The following is a 20,801-nucleotide window of genomic DNA, read 5'->3' as shown; positions in this document are numbered from 1 at the left end:
CCTGTTAGGGAAGCGGTTGTGCAGGATCCAACAGGGCGACCTGCATCAGGCACCAGGCTCAGAGGTGGCTTCTGGAGGAGGAGGGGATGGTTAAGCAGCAGCCCAGGACATTTAGTGAAGAGGACCCTAGAGTGCCCTCAAGGCGGGACCTGGGACCTGAAGAGGCTGCGGGCTGTGAATCATGCACCAGGCTGGGACAGATGGCCCCGGGCTTGGTGTCTGTAAGAGTCTCGTGCAGGAGAGCTGGGCCCCATGGCAGGTCCTGTTCTCTGGAGTTCTCAGTGGACCTCCACAGTGAAAGGCACAGCCAGCCTTGCAGGGGGACCTGAAGTTAGGACCACTGATCCTCCCAGGCCCTTGGGTAGCTCTCAGTATCTCTGAGCCTCCATTCCTCAGCCCTGTGATGAGGCTAGGCGCGGTAAAGATCTAGCATATAGGTGGAGCTGCCGCATCTGAGGAACTGATTTAGGGACTTTTTTTTTTTTTTTAAGACAGTGTCTCTCTCTTTTTTCCAAGCTGGAGTGCAGTGGCACTGCCATAGCTCACTGCAGCCTTGATCTCCCAGGCTCAAGCGATCCTGCTGTCTCTGCCTCCCAAGTAGCTGGGTACAGGTGCACGCCACCATGCCTGGCTAATTTTTTTATTTTAATTTGCAGTAGAGATGGGGGCTCACTGTATTTCCTAGCTGGTCTCAAGTAATCCTCCCATCCCCACTTCTAAAGTGCTGGGATGACAGGCAGGAGCCACTGTGCCCAGCCTGAGTTGGGGACTTTTATGAATTTCCCTCGATGGGTACTACTTCCCACCAAGAAAGCAACCCGGGGGTCTAAGGCTGGGTAGGGGGAAGAAAAATGTCCTCAAATGCAGTTCAGTGATCATGGGAGGGATGGACCGGAATGATGGCAAATTTCTACCAGCACCTGCTGGCCTCCAGGATAACACTAGACTGTAGGGGGGCCCCTCTAAGAGGTCACTGCAGACAGTTGCCCCCCAGAGCGCTGTGGGGTGGTGTTGTAGGGTGTTCAGGGAGTTGGGTGATGCAGCTTCTGCCCATGTGAGGTTTACCTGCTCGTTTTAGCTGGTGGGATCATCTGACATCCTTAAGGAGGCACCGGCGAAATGCAGTCATGGTGACAGAGCACCAAGCCTCCTGCCCCAAAAACTGAGTTTTAAAAGACACTTGTTTCCTTCCTTGAGAAGATCAGAGGACCCTGGTAGATGCCCAGGTTTGCCAGGTCACAAGGATGCCTCTCAAGCCCCAGACTCTGCAGTATTTTGGGAGAGGCAGGCCAGGCTCTGGAGGCAATCCTGCAGGTGGTGGGTCCCCTTGGCTGCAGCAGACATGCCAGTGGCCATTCTCAGGGTGGCTTCCACAGAGGACCTCACTGTCCTCTACACCTGGGGCTGAGGCCAGGATCCCAGGGTCTCATTCCTCCCCTGAGTCTGGTTTCCTCGGGTTCATTCTGCTGCCTGGTGCCTGGCTTCAGTGCTCTGTATACTTGGCCTATCTCTCCTGCATGAGACTCAGAGACACTGAGCCCTGGGCCACCTGTCCCAGCTTGGTGCATGACTCAGAGCCTGCGGCCTCTTCAGGTCCCAGGACCCCCCTCAAGGGATCACTAGGGTTCTCTTCACCAAATATCCTCTGGGTGGCAGCCCAGTTAGACAATTTGCCAGCTTCTGATTTGGGTTTCTCTCCAATATGTGATCTCTTGCCTCACTCCCTTAGCTCCAAACACTAGAGTCTGGCAGTTGAGGCTGCAGCCAGCGGACTGAGAGAAGTCTGCAGAAAGAATAGTGCACAGAGAACCCCTGGCCTCGAGGTTCCAGGGCCTTTTGCTTGACTCTGTTTTCAAGCCCTGCCAGGCAGCTGCTGCTGCTTCATGGGTAGCTGAGAAATCTCTGCCCACAGCTTCTCTGTCCAATAACTACAATTCCTCCAGAGTCAGCACCTAGAAAGCGGGCAGGATGCTCCTTCCATCTTGTGTCCATTCTTCTCTGTGCATATCTGCTTTACCCCTCCTCACTCTCTCTCAGACAAGATTTCTGGACTTCTCAGTGCACAGAGGGGAAGATGGATGATACCTCAGAGCTCCCAAGTTTACATGTGATAGTTTTGCCCAGCCACTGAGCCTCACTTTCAGCCTCTCAGATCTGGTTCCTAATCACCAGGAGAGAAGATCTGGCTTACCTGGCTTGGATCACTGGTGTTGCCCTGTCCACTCAGCTGTGAGAAGGATGGGGACATACAATACAAACGTGGTTCCTAGGGATCCACTTAGTGAATCAGGGACATTGCCCAGAGAAGAGTGGGTGGCCCGTAGAGAGCAAATGTCCTTCAAAAAGTGCTGCTAGAAGGGACATCCCAGGGCCCAGCAGAATTCAGGGTAGCAGCTTCCTGCCTGAAGATGAGGGTGAAGCATCAGAAAGTGGCCAGGATAGGCCATGACCTAATTGGATGGCTTCCCATCCAGGGTCTGCAGGCGCAGATGGACACTGCTGATCAATAGCATCGCCTGGGCCCTTCCACATGTGCACTCCTACCCAGCTCTGTGGACTTGAGGCTAGGGCTCTGTGTACAGAAGATTAGGGGAAGTATATTAGTCTGTTCTCAGGCTGCTAATAAAGTCATACCCAAGACTAGGTAATTTATAAAGGAAAGAGATTTAACTGACTCACAGTTCAGCATGGCTGGAGAGGCCTCAGGAAACTTACAATCATGATGGAAGGGGAAGCAAACACCTCCTTCACGTGGTAGCAGCAAGGAGAAGTGCCGAGCAAAAGGGGGAAAAGCCCCTTAGAAAACCATCAGATCTTGTGAGAACTCACTATCATGAGAACAGCAGCATGGGGGTAACCACCCCCATGATTCAATTACCTCCCACTGGGTCCCTCCCATGACACGTGGAGATTATGGGGACTACAATTCAAGATGAGATTTGGGTGAGGACACAGCCAAACCATATCAGGGGAGGACCCTACCTCTACTAAGACCAAGATTACCAAGGCCTCAACATAATTATTTTCTGCTCTCCAACCTCCTAGCCCAGAAACAGGGACTTAGGGCTTTCTGAAATGAAATTCCCTGGCCGGGCGCGATGGCTCAAGCCTGTAATCCCAGCACTCTGGGAGGCCCAGACGGGCGGATCACGAGGTCAGAAGATCGAGACCGTCCTGGCTAACATGGTGAAACCCCGTCTCTACTAAAAAATACAAAAAACTAGCCGGGCGTGGTGGCGGGTGCCTGTAGTCCCAGCTACTCGGGAGGCTGAGGCAGGAGAATGGCGTAAACCCAGGAGGCGGAGCTTGCAGTGAGCTGAGATCGTGCCACTGCACTCCAGCCTGGGCAACAGAGCAAGACTCCGTCTCAAAAAAAAAAAAAAAAGAAATCCCCAGGATACCTACAACCTAATGTGTACCTAGAAAATGATGGAGTGAAGATGGCCTTTCAGACCTGCTTGACTAGTCTGAATGCTCATGATGCTGTTGGCCCAGGAAGTGCCCTGGCCGCCTCCACCTCAATAGCACCACCCACTCTGCCTCTTCCCAGTGTCATGATCTTGGGCAAGTGACTCCACCTCTCCAAGCATCAGGTTCTTTATCTCTAAGGTGGAGATAATAATAGTGCCTGCCTCACAGTGTTATATGAGTAAATGAGATGCTGAGCGAATCCTGCTTAGCACATTGCCTGGCACCCATTGTCTCATCACCGCCACCACCACCACCGTTACCACCATCACCATCCTCATTCCATCCTCCCACTTTACCTGTCACCACCACCACCATTATCATCATCCTGTCATCTCATTGTCCTGTCATTATCATCATCCCATGACCCCATCCTCCTCCTCATCATCACCTTGCACACCCCTTGGGACTGAAGTGTTCTATATTGTTGCCGGTCGATGTCTTCCCCAGACCCAGGTTCCCACAAGCTCCTGGTCTGGGCAAGCCTCAATTGCCTGTTTCAGCCCTCCTTCTGACTCCACCTAAGATCCCTGAGAGGGGACAGTCAAATGGCCTTCCTAGGACACCATGTTCAGCCACAGGTTCTCAGAATGACATTGGGAAAGGTGTCTGTGGTTCTGGGCTATGAGCCCTTACGTCAGTTACCAAAAAAAAAAAAAAAAGAAGAAGAATCTATTATTTCTGTGGTTCCTCTGATACCACCAGCCAATCATTTTGCATTTTCTGGCCCTGAACATTCAAATAACACATTTTTCTCAAAGCAGGGACATTTCCAGACACTTTCAGATTGTCTGGTTCCGGTGGCTGAAGATCCTAGCTGCTCTATGCTGATGCTGGCCTGCCAGGCAGCCAGAGTTGCCCTGCCCAGCAAGGTCCTCCTCCAACTCTGGAGGGCTCACCCAGAGGGAAGGCTGGCCACTTCCACCCCGACTCTATGTTCCTAGAGGTTGGCCTGGAGAAAGGTCACACTGGTGCTGCTCTTCAAGGCCTGGGGTCGCTCCCCCTGGCTCCAGAGAGAGCAGGCTCTGACTTCCACAGCCTGGAGCAGCCACCCTGGCACAGGCCCTCCACCCGCACCAGAAAATGAGCCTTCCTTTGTGAACACTTGAGTCTCTGTCTCTAATGACAGACCAGCAAGGTGATGCCTCCTTGAGCCTCGGTTTCCTCATCTTAAACTGAGAACAGGGCCCCTCTCACAGAGCTGGGCATGCTCTTGTGTGAAAGCATGTAGTTGGCACGTATGCCATTGAGAAGAGGCAGCTGCTCTTCAGTGCCAGGCAGCAACTGCCAGGAGACCGCTCCACTGGGGCCACCAAGGGACCAGGAGACCTGGGAGGTGGCCCCATCCTGGGAGGTCCCCAAGCCCAAGAATCTTGTGGTCATTCAGTCTCAGACACTGACAAATCCCAGGCAGTGTGAGTGCAAGTGGGGACCCACAAGTAGAGGAGCCTCTGAGAGGAGAATGCCAGCAAGAGCCCACAGTGGCCCAGTCCCTGCGACAGACCCCACCGTGCTGCCGCTGCCACTTCTCCCTCTACCCTGAAAGGCCACAGTGGGCCAGTCCCTGTGACAGACCCCACCGTGCTGCCGCTGCTGCCTCTCCCTCTATCCTGAGAGGAGAATGCCAGCAAGAGCCGCGGTGGTCTGTCCCTGCGACAGACCCCACCGTGCTGCCGCTGCCGCCTCTCCCTCTATCCTGAAAGGCCACAGTGGGCCCAGTCCCTGTGACAGACCCCACTGTGCTGACGCTGATGCCGCTCCCTCTATCCTAAAAGGCCGCATCTCACAGTGTGGTGAGGAACTTGGGCTGCAGAGTCAGACAGTCCTGGGTTCAAGTCCTAGCTTACAAGACTCATGCCTTGGTCAAGTAGGTTCACATCACTGAGCCTCAGTTTCCTCATTGTGGGGAGGGTAAGGGTGCTTTACACAAAGTTTTGGCGACAGTGTGAGTGCACTCGATGAAGTTGCAGGGGCATCAGAGCGTGTGAGCACGTGAGCGCTCACTACCTAGTGACTACTTGGTCTGTCGAGAGCCCCCCAGCGACCCCTGGTATCCTCGTGCTCCCTGCCAGTCCACTCCTCAATCCTTTAGGGAGGACATGAGGAAAGGCTGCTTATGAGGCTGGCCTGCTTGGAAGATGCTTGTTTCAAGCTCTGCATCAACAAATGTCAGTTCTTTCAAACATCTGTGAAATACGAAGCCACGCACTGTCTCACGCAAAGGGAGAGAATGACGGGAAGAAAGTAGCCGCGCTGGCCACTGTGCCCTGCCTCAGGTGCTGTGGGAACTGCGAACGGTCCACTGCCATCACATTCTCCTCAGGTAACAGGGAAAAAGACGAGAAGAAAAGTGGCCAAGGGGCCAGAGGGCCCGGCTCTGGGAAGGTGGACTCCATCCTCAGCTCCCAACAAGGTGGCAGCTCAGAGCTGGAATCCAGCTCAGGTGAGGAGGACACGTCCCTGGGTAGCAGACAAAGCCACACAGGATCTCGCTGCAGGAAAGTCCATTGTCAGACCCTGCTCAGAAGAAATCCCTGGGTACAGCTGGAAGAAGAGCAGCCCCGGAGGCAGCCGTGGCCAGTTCCCCTGAGCAGTGCTGCTTCTGCACGGGCTCGTGCAGTGACCTGCCGTGCTAGTGCACTCACTTGCGAGGTGCCCAGCATGTGGTGTCGGTAACAGTGAAGTTGGTGACTGACTTGTCCAGAATGAGAGACTCATGGTTATCTGCATGGTTCACATTCACTCGCTGCACTCCACCCCTCTTTCTGAGAGGGAGGTGGCCGTTGGGCCAGTGGCCTGGTAGTTTAGCACACCAGGGCCTCTCTTGTCTGTGCTACAGCTCAGTATGGGCGGTGGTGGGATCAGTCTATGACCACCCTGACACCCGTTATGTTAGAGAACTGGGGGGCCAAGCACATGCTATGGTACACCACCCAGAGAGGAGGAGCCGATGGGCAGGAGGCTCAGGGGCCTGGAGCAGCCATCCCAGCTAACCATCAGACTCCCACCAGCCCTGGGCCCTGGACAGTGGACCCGAGATGGTCATCAAGAAGAGCTCCTTCCTGGGAGGAGGACAAAGGCTCCTGGGCAGGTCCGATGTACCTGCTGCAATGCGTGAGGGCGGCCCCACACCACCCACAGGCGCTGGTGTCACAGAGCAACATGCAGCAACCTACGGCTGACCATGGAGGACTGAGAGGATCTTACAAAGGAACTCTGGGCCTCATCTGACTTTATTAAGTTGATTACATTGTTGTCTGACCAATGGGCAAGAAGAGCTGTGGTCAGAGAATAGGCCATGCCTCAAGGGTGGGGAGAAGGTTGGAACATCAAGTGGATACGGGACGTGAGTCTTCTAAGACAGGAGAGGCTAAAGGAGAAAGAGGGTGCCTCCCTGCAAAGAGGCAGAGCAGGCAGCTGCACGTTGCCCTGGAAAGGCTCACTGCCGGGAGTGCAGGTGAGAGGAAAGCCAGAGGGCCGCCCACGGAGCAAACTTGGAGCATGGACTCCCGGATGCCGCAGCAGGTCACAGAGCAAGTTTGCAGGGGCCTGGCTGGAGCCGCAGAGGAGACTGTCCAGTGGAGAGGATGTTGCAAACAGAAGGCTCCAGTTATGTCCTGGTGAATGGCCCCCAGGCCTGACATGCAAGGCTGCCCACAATTCTGTGTGCACTTTTCATGTGGACTTGCCGTGGATTGTCGGGGCTGTACAGTGTTTGCTATGAAACATCTCAGCCCCAAACTGAGGCAAGTGGGCGTGCCTGGATTTTAGTCATGCTCTTGACACTGGAAAAAGGGTGAACACTCAATAAAAAGTTGAAAGAATTACCTGGAGACTTGGAGACTCTGAGGGTTGCTGTGTTTACTGGCCGGGCAGCTCCAGGTGTGCTTGCAGTGTGGCCGAGGAGGCTGGGGAGAAGTTGGGGAGGGAGGGAGGTTGCTCTGCGGGGCTTCCTGAACTAACTGATTATGTAGTCCGGGGTGCTCTTGCCTCCTTCAGGAGCATCTGGTCTTTCAAAGCTGTTGCTAAAATTTAACCCTTTTCCTCTGAAGCAGGGGACGTCTCTATGCCACCCTGGGGCCCAACTGGCGGGTTCCAGTTCGGAACTCTCCCAGAACCCGGAGCTGTGTCTACAGGTATCCATGTGTTCATGTGTTCATTTGTTTGACACATAGCTTGTTATATGGCGTGTTGGATGCCAAGCACTGTGCTAGAGGCTGCCGAAAGAAACAGACACAGCCTTTGCCCCCGTGAGGCTACTGCCAGGTGCACTGGCTGTCCCAGAGGAGGTGAGGAGCACTCAGGAAGAGGAGGGGGAGCTTACTTGGTTCGGGAGCTCAGGGAGGGCCTCCCTGAAAAAGAGACTGGAAGAATGATAGGAATTCGCCAAATAATTGGAAGTGGAGGGGCAATGAGAGTGCTGCCAGCAAAGGGACAGTGTGGGCTGTGAGGCAGGAAGGGCTGGATGATTCGAGTGAAGGGAAGGGAGGGAATGTTGGAAGGAATGAGAGAGGGCAGGGACATGAGATGAGCAGGAGCCGCATCCAGCATCCAGCAGGGGTGAGGATGGTGGCTCAGACCTTAAAAACGACAGGGAACCATAAAAGGGGCTTGCTGTGGGTGGGTGGAGGAGAGGAGAGGAGAGGAGACGGGGAGGGTGGAGGCACTGGCCAGTGTGGACCCAGGAAGGCCAGTGGAGCGCACTGGGCAGTGGCTCAGAGGACGGTCCGGTGGCCTAAGGTGTAGTGGGATGGCTAAGATGGATGGTCAGAGATGTTTAGTACCTGATCCCCAGTGCATCCTTGGGATTGATTAGGTTACAGGGACATTCGAAACAGAAGAAAACCCCAGCTTTCTGGCTGAAGCAGCCAGTAGGGGGTGGTGCCGTTCCTGGGGCGTGGGCAGATCTGGAACTCAGGAGGGAGGTGTAGGCTGCCATGCCCTTGGACACCTTCATCTGTAGGTGATGCTTGAGTCCCCAAGAGAGAGGATGAGTGAAGAGCCTGGGAAAGGTGTGGGGAATGGTGCATGTGGGCTCGCGTCCCTCTTGTCACTCCACACCCTCTTCCCTTCCTCGCTGCTCCTCTGAGGCTCCGGCCAACACCAGAAGGAAGGGCTGCTGGAGCTGGGGCTTCACAGGCACCAGCTCCTCAGGTGTGGAGGAGCCCACACCAGCCCCAGGGAGCGGCCAGGCTGCAGCCACGACAAAAGCAGCCCTCAGGATAGGTTGGGGGTGCTGATCGGGGCCTGGGTTATGAGGAACTTGGTCACCAAGCCTGGAGCTTTGCCGCCCCAGAGAGACGGGTGTGGGAGTCCTTGGCAGTGGGCCCTTCATGTGCGTCATCACCTGGCCCTCCCCTCCGGGCCTTGCCCTGTGCTGTTGAGTCTGGACTGCTGGGACATCTCGGACTTGGTAGTGGGGCACCTGTGGTCCCCAGTGAGAGAGAGGGGGCTTGACCTCAGCTCCTCCAGGGCGATGTCTGACCGGTGGTCTCTCCTCAGCCCCACCGGCCCGTGCATCTGTTCTCTGGGGAATTCGGCAGCCGTGCCCACCATGGAGGGGCCTCTGAGAAGAAAAACCCTGCTCAAGGAAGGGCGGAAGCCTGCGGTAAGTACAGACAGACCCACATCCACCTGGGCAGCAGGGGCTTCCCCGTCTGTAAATAGTGCTCACTCCTAGAGGTCTCAGCAAGAAAGTCACATGCGTGGCAGAGGCCCGGCTTGCAGTGGGCGTGCAGTGAGCTGAATTCTCAGGAATTATGCCCGACACTGCCTTAAAATGAACAAAGGAAGGGCTCCCTGAGTAAAGGAGCAAGAGAGGGGAGGGAAGATGCCTCCTCTCTTGGTCCTAGGTGGAAGTTAGCATTGCCAGGGGGTGGTGGAGGGCCAGGGAAGAGATGGGGCCTGCAGTGGCATTGATGGGATGGCTGGGTCTGCAATCGGCCAGGGGTCCTCTACCCCCATGACCCCTGGTGGCATCACTCAGCCTCTCCTTCCTCTGTAGCTGTCCTCGTGGACCAGGTACTGGGTCATACTCTCAGGATCCACCCTCCTGTACTACGGAGCCAAGTCCTTGCGGGGCACAGACAGAAAACACGTAAGTCCCTTGAAAGGGCTCTAGTACTGGGACTTCCTCTAGTGGGGAAGGGAGCTCTGTGAACTGTGGAGGATGGTGGTGGGAAAGGGATCTATGTGAACTGCGGAGGATGCAGGCGGGAAGGTGGCAGGGGAGGGAGGGAGCCTTGCCTGACCCAGGTTGGCCTCCCTTGCGGAGTGGAGGGCTGGGCCCGGGTCTCCGGCTGTGTTGTTGCTCTCCTCTAGTATAAATCCACACCTGGCAAAAAGGTTTCCATCGTGGGCTGGATGGTGCAGCTGCCTGATGACCCTGAGCACCCAGATATCTTCCAGCTGAACAACCCTGACAAAGGTAGGCAGCAGGCCAGAGCTGGTGCCTGCAGCTGCTCTCTGCCCATTTTCTCTCCTGCTCAGTGTGCATTTTGAAGTTATTAGGAGCTTTTGAGGCTGCTGCCTTCCCTTTGCTTTAGATTCTGATGTTCGTGGGGTCCATGCTAGTTCACAAAAGCTGCATAGATCATGGTTGGCATGTCCTTTGAGCAGGGTACGAGGCACAGGGTGCTGGAATCCTTTTTGCGGCCTTACCTGTGGCTGCTGGGGCCCATCACTCCAGGAGCTGTAGCCTCACGGTCTTGGAATAAATAGTAAGGCTGGATGAAGCAGGGCCATGAGGCTGGAAGGGTCTTGGCTCTGGGGAGATTTCAGGGATACCCTGACATGCCTGTGCCATGAGACTCTGGCAGTGTCCAGATCCAAGGCCAACTCAGGGAAGAACCCTTTTAACTTCCCAAAGCTCCAGCCTTCTCTAGCTGTCTCCCAGTTCCTCCTGGTTCCCACTTCACGATCATGCTGTGAAGAAGGAGAGATTCTGGATGCCATCCTGTCGAGTAGCCCTGTCTTCATTGACATTCGGAACAGACTATGGCGGGTCTCCTCAGTAACCCATGTCTCATGACAAAACTCCAAAATTGCCTGGGTCAATTGGATTCCAACCAGGCAAACTGATTGGGGCTGGAAAATCCCCACGCATTTTCACACCTTAACAGGAATGTTCTACTGTAGGGTTCATGAACACACAAATCACCTGGAGATCTGGTTAAAATTCAGATTTGGATTCAACAGATCTGGGGTAGAGACCAACATTCTGCATTTCCAACAAGCTCCCGGGCGATGCAGATGGCGGTGCTGGTGGGGAGACCATGCCTTGAGTGTCAGGCTCTAATGTTCTTAGCTGAGAAGCAGAGAAACAAAGGGAGCCTCCAGGATCCTGGAATGGGGAAGAGAGAAATTGCCAAGTTCTCTGCTCAGTGTCTAAGTGACTGAACCCACATTTGTTGCACACATGTGGCAGTGTGTCCTGAGTTTGGTTACCATTGTTCCTCCCTCAACAGTCTGGACCGGATTAGCAGTGGTTTCTTAAGGAAATGTGACACAAGGGGTGGCCAGGGTCCATGGATAGAATTCAAGAGGTCTGTGAACTTGGGTGTGGAAAAAAATGCATCTTTGTTTTCAGTGACTTCTGACTCCTTCAGTTATGAGTATAAGCATCCAACAATAAAAATGTTAGCAATACCTGTGATTTTATATCCGAGAGAAATCACATATTGTTACAGACATTTCAAAATATCACTTACGCTTATCTCTTTGAAATTACAGTACAGTATCAGACTTGTACTAGATCTTGTTCTTAGTGCTTTAATATAGAAGCACCTATAGAATTATACCACTGGTTTGTTTTTTAGTAGTTTAATAACTATATTTGAGTATTATCGATTTCCTTTGTATTTTATACATTTGGAAACATTATTCTGAGGATGGTCCACAGGCTTAACCAGACAGCCAAAGGCACCATGGCCCCAAAATGGTTAAAAGCCATGGTCCAAAGAGACCACTGGAGGGAGCCCTGGAGGCTGCTTTCTCTGCATGTTCCAGCTCACCTGGGCCGACCTTCCTAGTTTAGTTACCCGTGTTTACATTTATCTTTATGCCACAGTCACCAGCTGACCCTCCTACGCGGCCCTCTTCTTAACTCATGGTTTCTCTATCCATCAGGCAATGTTTACAAGTTTCAGACTGGTTCCCGATTTCATGCAATACTGTGGCACAAGCATTTGGATGATGCATGTAAAAGCAACAGGCCTCAGGTAAAGTCACCAAAATCCTGCTTGTCACCTGAAATATCCTCTCCCACCCTTGGAACTAAGGGTCCTTAGAAAACAGGGTTCTCTTCTTTCAGAGCCCATTAGCCACACTCTCAGATACCCTCTTCTGATCAGCATCTTCCCTTGAGACAAGGCACCCCCTTGCTCAGCTTAGAACTAAGCCCAGCTCCAGACCAGAACTTTGAATGTGGTTCCTGTGTCTTTCCCACAATGGGAAATGCCACAGAAACACCCACTGGGGGATAGTTATGAGCAGCTGCGATATCACCCCAGGATCGGGTTCTAGCATCTATTTAGGTCATCCCTGCCAAGAGCTGACTTCATGGGAATACTGCACACTCACTCCTCCCTGCCCGACAACCCTTGGGGATGATGCAGCTAACTTATTGACAGCCAGCCACGGGCCAGGCAAGGCTGCTGGTGAAAGGGGTCCCTAGCTTCTCAGTGTGTTTGAACCAGTAGATTCTGTATTGACATAGGCCCCCTCTGGCCTACTGGGCCTGGCTCGCGGTATGGCCCCCTCCCCTGGTCGCCCCCAGCCATCCCACCAAGGGTGTTACATGAAATGCTTCACGTGCAGGAATTGGCTGAATTCTCCCAACATCCCTGTGAGGTGGATTCTCTTACTGTCTCCATTTTATGCTGAGGATCCTGAGGCTCAGAAAGGGGCAGACACACGCTTAAGGTCCCACATGAGTGAGCAGTGGAGCTGGGATTGAACCCAAGTCTGCCTGACTCCCCTGATTCGCCCCTTGTTGCCCCTGAGCCCTCCTGCCTGTCCTGCCTCCGCGTCCCTGGTAACCCCCGCAGCTGAGCAAAAGACCGGAAGCACATCCCCCGCTGTCCAGGCTTGTGAGAGAAATGGCTGCCTTTGCCCTCAGCAGCAAATGGGAGCGGGCTGCAGCCTCCTGCTCCCTGGGGGTCAGGTGGGCAGCACTGATGCTCCTGTCCCTAAGTGTCCATGTGTGTGTTCCCCAGGGATCAGCCAGAGGAGGAGTGGGGGAAGCAGGAGTCCTCTCCTAGCCCATCTTGGGAGGGCTAGGCGTATGGTATAGAGGGCTAGGCACATGGCATAGAGGGCTAGGCGCATGGCATAGAGGGCTAGGCGCATGGCATAGAGGGTGGCGCTTCAAGGAGGACAGTTGGGGGTAGTGCCGGGAAGTAGACTCAGCAAGCCTCCTTGCAGGTAGCAGCTCTGAAGTCTGGGGGACCTCAGCAAAGGCAAGTGCATACCAGGCATTTGGGTCCAGGAGGATGGGGACTTCATGGTGCCACAAGGCACAGTCACAGACTTCTTGGTCCCTCCAAGTGGTTCTGGAAGCTGGGGGCAGGTCTCTAGTGACAGCGACAGGTCCTAGGGCTCTGTGCTCAGCTCGGTCCTATTCAGGATCTGTAACACAGATGAGGACAAACACGAGCAACTGATTGAAATTATAGATGATAAGAAGCTAGAAAGCAGAATTAGCAAGTTCTCAGAATTAGTCCTTGACCAACTAAAACAGGACAAGACCAATACAAGAATAAACAGGTGCCACAGGTTCCAAATAAATTGCAGTTGATTCCCTTGACTCATCCGTCGTGACTTTGGGGGATTTGTCCTCGGGATGTGCTCACACATGTGCTCAAAGGCGTGTTTAAGAATGTTCACTGCAGCATTGTTCTTGATAGGAACAAAACCCTGGAAGCCTCTGTGACCCTCAGAGGGTCCCTGTTGTGCAACACTTGATAGTTTTTAGAAAGAGGCAGATCAGGGTAAAAACATTTGGAAAGGATGATCTCGTCTGTATAAAAGTTCTAAGATGATACACAAGAAATGGTAATTCTATCGTTTCTAGAGAGCTTTATATATAGTTTGTACATTGAATAAATGTAATTGGCCATCCGTATGACGGGAAGACAAGGGTTTTGGTCGGCAGCCATGTCAAGGTGATCCCTTGAGACAAGGTGCCAAGACCTGAACGAGGCTGCTGCCGCCTCAGATTGCATTAAGAAAGGAAGAGCATCCTGGCCTCTTCCATGCTGGTCACATCGTGTGTGTCTGGGGTCCCTCAGTAGCTCTGAGGACCCCTCTCTAAGAGCACAGCACACTGAAGCTCACCTACCACACACAGGAAGCCAGAGCAGCTCCAGGTCCAACAGGAACTGACAGTCCCAAGGTGGAACACATGGAGGGCAGTGTGGGGAAGGAGGCAGGGCCCTGTGCCTGAAGCCTGGGCAGCATGGTGGCCCCACCCAGGAGCCACAGTGGTAACCCTGAGCAAAACCCATTGTCCCTCTTTGGAGAAGCAGCCAGAGGATGACAGCAGCCCCAGGAGGCAGCGCAGGCTGATCCTGCAGAGCACTAATGGGTCAGTTTCATGTATTGGCAAATGTGGTGTAGCATGGCAAGGCTACAATTTTTAAGGATTTTTGTCTGATTTTCAGACCTGGAGGAGGGGATTTTTCTTCCTCCTTTTCCCCCTTTTTATTTCTAATTTACTTTCAACCAAATATTCCCACTCTATGCTACATGTAATAATAAAAAGTTGACAACAACTGAAATATTCAACAGCCGAGGATGATTTAAGTGAATCACAGTATGTCCGTGTGATGGAATGCCAGGAGGGTGTAAGAAAGGGTGTGACAGAAATGCATCTATTCACGTGGAACAATCAGTGACTAGATTGATTTTCTATTCTGTGGAACTGCGTGTCCTAAACTTGTTTTTGTTAACATTGAATACACTTAAACCTTATCTATAACATATGTGTAGCTATAAACAACAGCAATAAAACACCCTATTGCCACCATGTGCCTAACAGCAGAGCCACCAGGGCCTTGGAATGCTGTCCCTCACCATGGCCTCTTCCTACTTTGGCTTGTTGCCCTCCCACCTGTGCCCCAGAACCGCTCTCCTGATTTGTCGGCTGATTATTCCTTTAGAATTACTGGTCACGTACTTGATTCCTTCATGTATCGTCTGGGGTGCATTTTAAAACTTTCTTATAGGCCGGGCGCGGTGGCTCAAGCCTGTAATCCCAGCACTTTGGGAGGCCGAGACAGGCGGATCACAAGGTCAGGAGATCGAGACCATCCTGGCTAACACGGTGAAACCCTGTCTCTACTAAAAAATACAAAAAACTAGCTTGGCGAGGTGGCGGGCGCCTGTAGTCCCAGCTACTCGGGAGGCTGAGGCAGGAGAATGGCATGAACCAGGGAAGCGGAGCTTGCAGTGAGCTGAGATCCGGCCACTGCAGTCCAGCCTGGGCGACAGAGCGAGTCTCCGTCTCAAAACAAAACAAAACAAAAACCTTTCTTATAAATAGAACCATAACGATGCATTTTCTTGTGTCTTGCTTTTCTCCTATAACATGTTCCTAGGATTCATCTGTGTTACCACATGTAGCAGTCATTCATTTATTTTTACTGATTTCATTGTTATTAGTTCTTCTGTTGGGCATCCCGGGACTGATTTTCTACTTTTTTGCTGTAGTGAACAGTGCTGCTAATGACCATTCTTAGAACTGTCACCTGGTACATGGAGAGGCATTTTTTTCCTAATTCATCATTTGACCAAACTGACACCAAAATGGATTTTTTTTAATGAAATTATTTCTAATCAAATCCTCCCCCAGCAGTGCCGATGGAGGAGGGCTGGGGCTGAGGGCCTGTTGGCAGCTTTTGGGGTTGGCAGAAACACTCTGACCTTGGGGCTAGTAGTCCCGCCAGTATAGGGGGCTAGGATCTTGTCCTGGGCACAGAGCTATGGGAAGGTCTTGGGGTTTCTGATATCCCTGAACTGACTCTTTCTCCCGTGCTTCCCTTTGCCAACTCCCGCCACCCACCCTCTGCACACACCTCAGGCCTTCAGGATTTGTCTCTCTGCCCCAAGCGCAGTTTGATTTCCACTGAAGGAGACAGGTTGAGAGCGTGGGCTCTGGGTTCTTAGCCCTGCTGCTTACTTGCTGTGTACTGAACCTCTCTAAGCCTCAGTTTCCTCGTCTTTGTAATGAGGACGATGCCAGTGCCTGCCCCGTGGGGTTGAAGTGAGGACTCGAGGACGCAGTGCATGCGGTGGATTCCAAGCAGTGCCTGGTGCGCAGCTGCCACTTCACATGGGGTGGCTATTGTTATTGCCATGCCCTCTCCCTACCCAACCTGCTCATTCCCAGACTCACGGGGAAAGGCCTGTCCCTTCCTCTAGGGACCACCCCTTGTCCTCTGAGGTTGAAACTTTAACAAGAGACTGAGCTTTCTCTTCTAGGTACCTGCAAACCTTATGTCATTTGAGTAAGTCTCTGCAGGACGTGGCGTGACTTCAGAGGCTTCTGGGAACCCAGGCTGGGCCTGGTGGTGAAGAGCAGTCCTGGGCACAGGCTGTGAGCCAGGGTGCTGGGAAACTCACAGCCAGACTCAGGGGACACGGCCTGTGGCCTCACCATCCCAGAGGGCTCCACCAGTGCGGGATCCACCTGTCAGTCCCCAGCGACTCTCATGACACTCATTCTGCAGCACCGCCTCTCGGGGCAGTGGTCAGACCCCAGACCGGACACCCCGCTCTCCCTCTCTGGGCCCACCACCTGCATCTGCGACTAGAGAGCACCCGGCCCACGTTGGGTTCTCTGTGCTTTCTACTGCACAGAGTGGACAGCGCTAACTAACCTGCGAGAGGGGCCCGAGAGGAGGAACAGCTGTGGAACAGGCTTTTTACACCCCAAGTGCGTGGGGTTGCTCGCCCACAGGGCTGCCTCAGATTTTGTACAACCCCGAAGCGTCCTCTGCGTGTGCGTGCTGTACGTGTGTGTGTGAGCGAGTGCGAACTCTTCAAGAAACATGCATTTTGGCACAAGACTTGTGACATCACACACTTCATTGGCTTTGAGGCCCTGCTTTAACCTTAAGTTATAGCCCTGTCCACCGAGGAAGGTCAGAGTGAGAGCCTAGATTCCTCCTGTGTTAAGGGTCCCTCGCATTCTTTTACTGTAAACAAACAATGCCTTAAATTGTGTCTTGTTTTCTGTTCCTATGGGTGCTATTCATCTGGAAGGCCTGCTTCCTGGGGCCCCGGGTCCCTTCCAGGCCTCTTTGCTGTCAGCCCTTCTGAGACAGAACCTGGCTTCAGGACTGTGGACTGGGCTGCTGGCCTGCTTGCTTCCTCCCTTCCCCATTTCTAACAGGGCCTGAGGCCCTCCTCTTCTCACCCCTCCCACCATGCCAGAATGGGAAGTTGTGACGTTGCAGCTCCAACCGACGTGCTCATAGTGATCAGCTGTGCAGGAGCCAGGAGGCACCAACCTCTCCCTCCCCGCAGGGTGAAGCCTGTGCCCCCATCATCTCACCCCTTTGCCTCCACTGCCAGGGCGGGGCCCACCAAGATTCCTGATCATGAAGGGAAGCTGAGTGACCCTGAGACCTTAAGCTTCCCCAGTCTTGGCCCCAAACGCAGTCACCAGCAAGTTTTCCATTTTCCAAGTCCAAGGGCACAATTGTTGATGACCGTGTGACAAGAGAGCAAAGCCCTGGGGAGTGAACAGTCCAACCTCTGCATTCAGTTAGGAGCTCCTCACATGAACCACGTCCTTATCTGTCACCTTTTGTCACATTTTAAAGTGACTTATTTTGCACAAATACATTTTTATTCAAAATAATAAATTACTCTTTATCACAGTATCTTCTCTTCCCGCTTCCCCTTTAATTTGGATATCCTAACTCTGAGAAGTTAACCGTTAAACAGTTTTCCGGAAGAGACTGAATTTCTGGGTCCTTGCAGCTGTCATGGTTTCAGAGCTCACACCGATCGGGCATCAAGCTACCCTCAAGAGTTTCTGGGCTGGGTGCTTCAGAACAACATCGACACCAATAAACTGTAATAGGTCAGTTTCAAAATGACCAAAAGACCCACCACTGTATTTTGACCAAATAATGACAACTTCTCTAGAAATCTGAATGACTTGGTGAGGAAAGTAATTGTCACCAGGGCCTCATTTTGTGGTTGAGCCTTACTGTGCTTAGTAATTCATCTTCCTTTTGAGCAAAGACTAGAATACTTTCCTGCTAAGAGAAACTCCAGGTGATAAAGTTGATGCCATCAAACCTTGACACTGGGTGCTTTGCACACCCACGCGGATGTGGCCCCTCATTCTCCCGATGACTATTCGAATCAGCATCTACAGGCTGAATGACAATGCCAAACACTCCAGACACCTCTGACCAGAACCATGCAGTGTTAACACTTTAACTTACATTCAATCTGATTCTACCTGTTACCTTCTAAAAAGTCGTAAGTTTGGATGAAAGTGCCAGATGTGGAACATCAACTACCTATTTTCCTTGGATTTTTCCATTCTGCAAACTGTCCGGGTTTTTCACACATGGAAGTATTATAGATGCCAATCCAAAAACCTCAGAATTTCAGGCACCACAAAAACAGGTAATTTTATATCCCTTATAAGTTTGTCTTGTCTTTCACAAATGTCTCAGCCTAATTTGAAATAGCACAATCACAATTCAAAATGTTTAGTCTTCTCACTAATTTAGTCTGTTTCCACGTCCTCTCCCAAGAACATTCTTAGCTCGGAATCTTGAAGAATCACCTTAGACTTTGTTGGCAAAAGCCTTATAGAAGCAGTAAGAGCCTTGACCACACCGGAAGAGTCCTGGAGATAAGGCTGGAAGACACTCAGCTCTCTAAGCAGGGGCTCGGCCAAACATAGGCATTGAATGCTGCTTGTCTTCCCAGTGTTGGTTTGAACCCTGTGAGCCTGAGACAGAGAGGGCCAGGCACCAATCACAAGGTGGGAAAGTCCATGGGTGGACCCTCCCCCTGGAGGGAAGCATTTCTAGTTTTTGCTCCTGTACTGTCCAGAGTGCACAAATGTTTATAAAGCCATTGAAGGGATTATTTCTTGCATGCATATGCTGTATTTTTTTAAGCAAATGGATCATGGCACCCCAAAATGAAAGTTACAGAAAGTTGTCTACAACTGTGGAGTTGGTAGCTGGTAACATTGTGGTCCCAAGAACAACTCACTTCTCTCCCTGGGACAGTTGAACATGTTTTGTCATTCAAGATCAGGACAGTTGAACATGTTTTGTCATTCAAGATCAGTCAAGTGCATTCTGGCAACTGACATACTGATGGAGGATTGATTTGGTAGAGAGCAGTAGAAATCTTGTTCTAACTGTGCCCAGTGAGAGACTTTGGCCCCCTCCCTCCCTATAAGGCTGTGGAACCCGAGGAAGTAGATACTTGAAGAGATTCTGTTTAGGAAGAAACTCACTCTCTTTTGCCAATTGAATTTATAGTGCATTTTTTTTCTTACCAAGATGCCCAGTATCATCTTACCCCCACCTCCCAAGCCCCAAGAGGTGTACCTTTTCGGATGCCATTTTACAGGCGGAAATGCTCCATGAAACAGGAAACCACTTGCAGGCAACATCTGCTCTGTTCCTCAGGTGGTGCCTAGAGCCCTTCCCCGACGCTGCTGATGTCCGTAACCACTGGGGAGCATTGCCAAAAACACAGCTTTCTGGTTTGTGAGCCCATAAATGACTTAAATCAGCTTTACATCATTTTTACATATCAAGTGGTTTCATGTTAAAAAACAAACTCCTAGTCCTTTAGAAATAACAGATTCTCTGCACAAAACCACCCATTCATTCATTTATTCATTCGCATCACTAGCAAGTGCTGCCTGTGCTAAGAACAAGTCAGATCTGATCCCTGCCCTCATGGACCTGACCACTCAACAAACAAGTAGTCCCCACCACACATATCTCCTTAGGCAAGACTTTGCCTCTCTCCTAGCCCTGAGTATAAATCCTGTGCATAGATTGCTCCAGAAAGGCATCAAAAGGCTCAACAGACTGAATAGCCTCTTGATCTGCGAGTTCAGTTGCAGTGAGGATGAAGTCACTATCCTAGAGGCTGGTTGGCCCAGAAGAGCCAGGCACAGAGCTGCAGTTGGCCATGCCGAGGATTCCAAAGGTGGGATGAGAGAGTAGGGTTGAAATGTCACAGTATTTGCTCCATAGGTTTCTGTTTTTAATTTCAATGTTAAATATAACTACAATGTGAGCGAGAACTGCATTTTCTTGGGTGTTGAGAACTTGTACCATGGACTTGAGACCGCCTTGCAGCCCTATGCTGCACAAGCGTGTACACCCCCTGGGCAGCCTCAAAACCCCGCTTACAGCAGCAACACAGGAGATCATTTGTCCATTTTATAACCATTAATCTCTTTATCCATTTCTGAACGACTGTGACTATTCACTAATGAAATAATAGTAATTAATTAGTATGGTATAATCTTTAATAAATTTCGTGCCAAAATGCATGGTTTTCCACTTAGCATTCAAAATGTTGCATAGAGAGTAGTTTTCAATTTCTTATGTACTCTTCGAAGTAAGTTGAAAATCAGTTTCTACATTTTAATTCGTTTCCTGTTAAATCTGTTGCACTCTCCTGGGCTGTCTTTTTTTCCAGCAGATCCCTGCATGCAGTTGTGTAAGGACTTTCTCTAATTCTTGTGAATTGTCTCACCCGCAGTAACCACTGAACATCAACCAGCCCTCCATGGGGTTCTTTAGATTTTTGGTGAAGTATTTTGTTACCTCAGTCTTGTATCAAGTTGCTGTATTTTTCAGCTTGTTACATTGATAATAATTATTTCACTAATTAAATACTTTAATGTACAACATCTTTGTTTACTTTGAAATTAAATGTGTTTTCCAATGAATACTGCTCAGTTTATTAAAGTCACACACATTCACTTAGCAAACAGTTGCTGTTTCAGATAGACACAAAGGAGGCATGGGGAGCCCAAAACTCAGCTAGGACGTAACCAGAGCATCAAAACCATGCAGGAGCAGCATCCTCAGGAAGGGACAGGCACTCCAGGGAGAGAGGCAGGAGACGTAGGATGCTTTAGAGGGCAGTGGGTATTTGGAGATTCAGTTCAGAGGTTGCAGAACACATGAAGGGTGGGGGCAATAGGGAGACAGAAATGAGAAGGAGCAGAGTGAGGCTGAGAAAAAGGCAACCCGATTTCACTGAGTACAGGTTTTGCGGGAGTAATGGGATTTTAAGTCTGAAAAGGTATGTTGGGAGGACTTCAT

The 20,801-nt window shown here is 51.5% G+C and overlaps 1 protein-coding gene across 5 annotated transcripts in view; it reads left to right on the top strand.

The window, feature by feature from the left end:
- The window catches only part of RALGPS1 (Ral GEF with PH domain and SH3 binding motif 1), a 265,288-nt gene extending 244,866 nt beyond the window's left edge, over positions 1-20,422 (top strand). For 2 of the 5 annotated variants that reach the window (XM_011988521.1, XM_011988490.1), the window contains 6 exons: positions 7,521-7,604; positions 8,971-9,076; positions 9,473-9,565; positions 9,790-9,895; positions 11,596-11,687; positions 15,949-20,422. In XM_011988521.1, the coding sequence (XP_011843911.1) occupies positions 7,521-7,604; positions 8,971-9,076; positions 9,473-9,565; positions 9,790-9,895; positions 11,596-11,687; positions 15,949-15,978 (511 nt within the window). In that variant the 3' untranslated portion in view covers positions 15,979-20,422. Of the gene's footprint in view, positions 1-7,520; positions 7,605-8,970; positions 9,077-9,472; positions 9,566-9,789; positions 9,896-11,595; positions 11,688-13,816; positions 14,251-15,948 lie in introns of those variants that run through there. The other 3 variants (XM_011988514.1, XM_011988505.1, XM_011988499.1) reach the window with 3 other exon arrangements.
- Positions 20,423-20,801: the final 379 nt, after the last annotated feature.

The sequence above is a fragment of the Mandrillus leucophaeus genome, unplaced genomic scaffold, assembly GCF_000951045.1.
Source record: "Mandrillus leucophaeus isolate KB7577 unplaced genomic scaffold, Mleu.le_1.0 Scaffold109, whole genome shotgun sequence".
NCBI classification, from domain to species: domain Eukaryota; kingdom Metazoa; phylum Chordata; class Mammalia; order Primates; family Cercopithecidae; genus Mandrillus; species Mandrillus leucophaeus.
Note: the sequence above shows the minus strand (reverse complement) of the source record. Positions and strands in the feature narration are given on the sequence as shown.